Source organism: Penaeus chinensis, chromosome 39, assembly GCF_019202785.1.
Source record: "Penaeus chinensis breed Huanghai No. 1 chromosome 39, ASM1920278v2, whole genome shotgun sequence".
NCBI classification, from domain to species: Eukaryota; Metazoa; Arthropoda; class Malacostraca; order Decapoda; family Penaeidae; genus Penaeus; species Penaeus chinensis.
In genome coordinates, this window is record NC_061857.1 from 6,648,659 (window position 1) to 6,651,158 (window position 2,500).

At 36.6% G+C, this 2,500-nt stretch overlaps 1 protein-coding gene across 1 annotated transcript in view; it reads right to left on the reverse strand.

The window, feature by feature from the left end:
- The window catches only part of LOC125046825 (U-scoloptoxin(05)-Er1a-like), a 34,640-nt gene that overhangs the window by 9,244 nt on the left and 22,896 nt on the right, over window positions 1–2,500 (reverse strand). Inside the window, exon 2 of the mRNA XM_047644795.1 lies at window positions 1,791–1,919. Coding sequence (XP_047500751.1) covers window positions 1,791–1,919 — 129 coding nt within the window. The remainder of the gene's footprint in view (window positions 1–1,790; window positions 1,920–2,500) is intronic.

Here is a 2,500-nt window from a genome sequence, read left to right on the forward strand (position 1 = left end):
GCTGAGACGATATGGAAGATTATAGATGTAGGTACTGGGGGAGGAAAGAGTGTAAGGTGAGAGGGAATAAAGAGAGAGAGTGAGAAAGAGATGCGGTGAGAGAGGCAAGGGAGGAATGATAAGGACAAATGAATAAATTAAGACGCAAAAACACTCATATACACACACACACACACACACACTCGTACACGTACACACATCTCTCTCTGTCTCTCTCTCTCTCTCTTTCTCTCTCTCTCACTCTCTTTTTCTTCTGTCCTTCCGTCTCCCTTTCTTTCTCTCTTTCTCTTTTTTGTCTTCTCTCTTCTTCCTCGCTTTGTTAAATCTTCTCTCCCCTTATTTTCTTCTTTTCTTCTTTCTCTTTCCTTCTCTTCTTCCTTCAAAATTTCTGCTCTACTTCTCTACTTTCTTAGTCCTTTCTCCTCTCCCCTTCCTTTATCCATTATTCTCTTCTTCCTCTTTCTCTTCCTCCCTCCCCTCATCCCTCAATTCTCTTACTTCTTCTCCTCTTCGTCCCCTCCTTTATCCCAACATTCTCTCATTTCTCTTTCTCCTCTTCTCCCTTCCTCACTCCATGCCTCCTCTTTTTCTCTCTCCTCTCTCTCTCTCCCTCTTCCTTCTTCCTCAATTTCCTGTTTCTTCGCAACTCAGCCCTCACCAGCACCCACAATGGCTCAGACCAAGATCGCTTTTCGTTCTGTTTTAATTAGCAGAGACATAATTAAAGCCTCGTGTAACCTCACATTCGTGCAGGGTAAGAGGTACAATTGAATATCTTTCTATCTATCTCTTTATCTGTCTGTCTGTCAGTCTCTCTCTCTCTCTCTCTCTCTCTCTCTCTCTCTCTCTCTCTCTCTCTCTCTCTCTCTCTATCTCTCTATCTATCTATTATCTATCTATCTATCTATCTATATATATGTTCACCTATCTATCTATCTATGTATATATGTATATAATCATATATACATTTATATATATATATATATATATATATAATCATATATATCTATATAAAAGTATATGTACACACACACACACACACACACACACACACACACACACACACACACACACACATATATATATATATATATATATGTATATATATAGATGTACACACATATGCACACACACACACACACACACACACACACATACACACACACACACACAAACACACACAAATATATATATATATATATAATTTATATATATATAATATATATTATATATATAATATATATATATATATATATATATATATATATATATATATATATATATATATGCATACACACACACTAGAATAAATATACAAATAAATATATATATACAAAAATGTATATATATGTATATATATATATATATATATATATATATATATAAATATATATATATATATATGTGTGTGTGTCTGTGTGTGTGTGTGTGTGTGTGTGTGTGTGTATGTGTATGTGTGTGTGTGTATGCGTACACATTTATATACACACACATATGTAATCTCCTTTCCTTCTCTCCCTCCTTCAACCTCTCAATCCTCCTCATCCTCCCCACTCTACCCCTCTTTCTTTCTCTCCCTCCTCCCTCCCACCCACCCTCCCTCCCACCCACCCTCCCTCCCACCCACCCTCCCTCCCTCCCTCCCACCCTCCCACCCTCCCTCCCACCCTCCCTCCCACCCTCCCACCCTCCCTCCCTCCCTCCCTCCCACCCTCCCTCCCACCCTCCCTCCCTCCCTCCCTCCCTCCCTCCCTCCCTCCCTCCCCCTCGTTCTCCTACAAAATCCTCACCTCTCTTCAGATAACCTATGTAAGAGACGCAGTAGTTCTCTCCCTCTTTGCACGTCTGGTTCTTGCCTCTCCCTTCAAAGCACCCGGAATCCTTCAGACTCGTACACGTCACGCACTGGAGACCGGAACCTGTTGGGAAGAAGGAGAGGAGAATGATATTTTTATTTTTCTTAAGCATGGTTATTGGAAATGATGATGATAATGGTAATATGGAGGGTAATAATGATGGTAATAAGGATGTTGATAATGATGATGATGATGATAGTAATAATGATGATGATGATGGTGATGGTAATAAGGATGGTAATAATGATGATGATGGTGATGGTGATGGTAATAAGGATGGTAATATGGTAACAATAATGATAGTAATAAGGATGGTAATAATAATGATGATGAATATGATAATGATAGTGGTAGAAGAAAACACAATGCACAAACGAGATACATTGAAAATGAGATTTCATGTTCAGGCCTGAAGAGGAAGAGGAGGCGAAGAATAGTAATGATAATGACATTAATCATAAGGATAATAATGATAATAGTAAATATATATATATATATATAAATAATGATAATGGTAAATATATGTATATATATGTATATAATGATAATGGTAAATATATATATATATATATATATATATATATATATATATATATCATGATAATGGTAAATATATATATATATATATATATATATATATATAT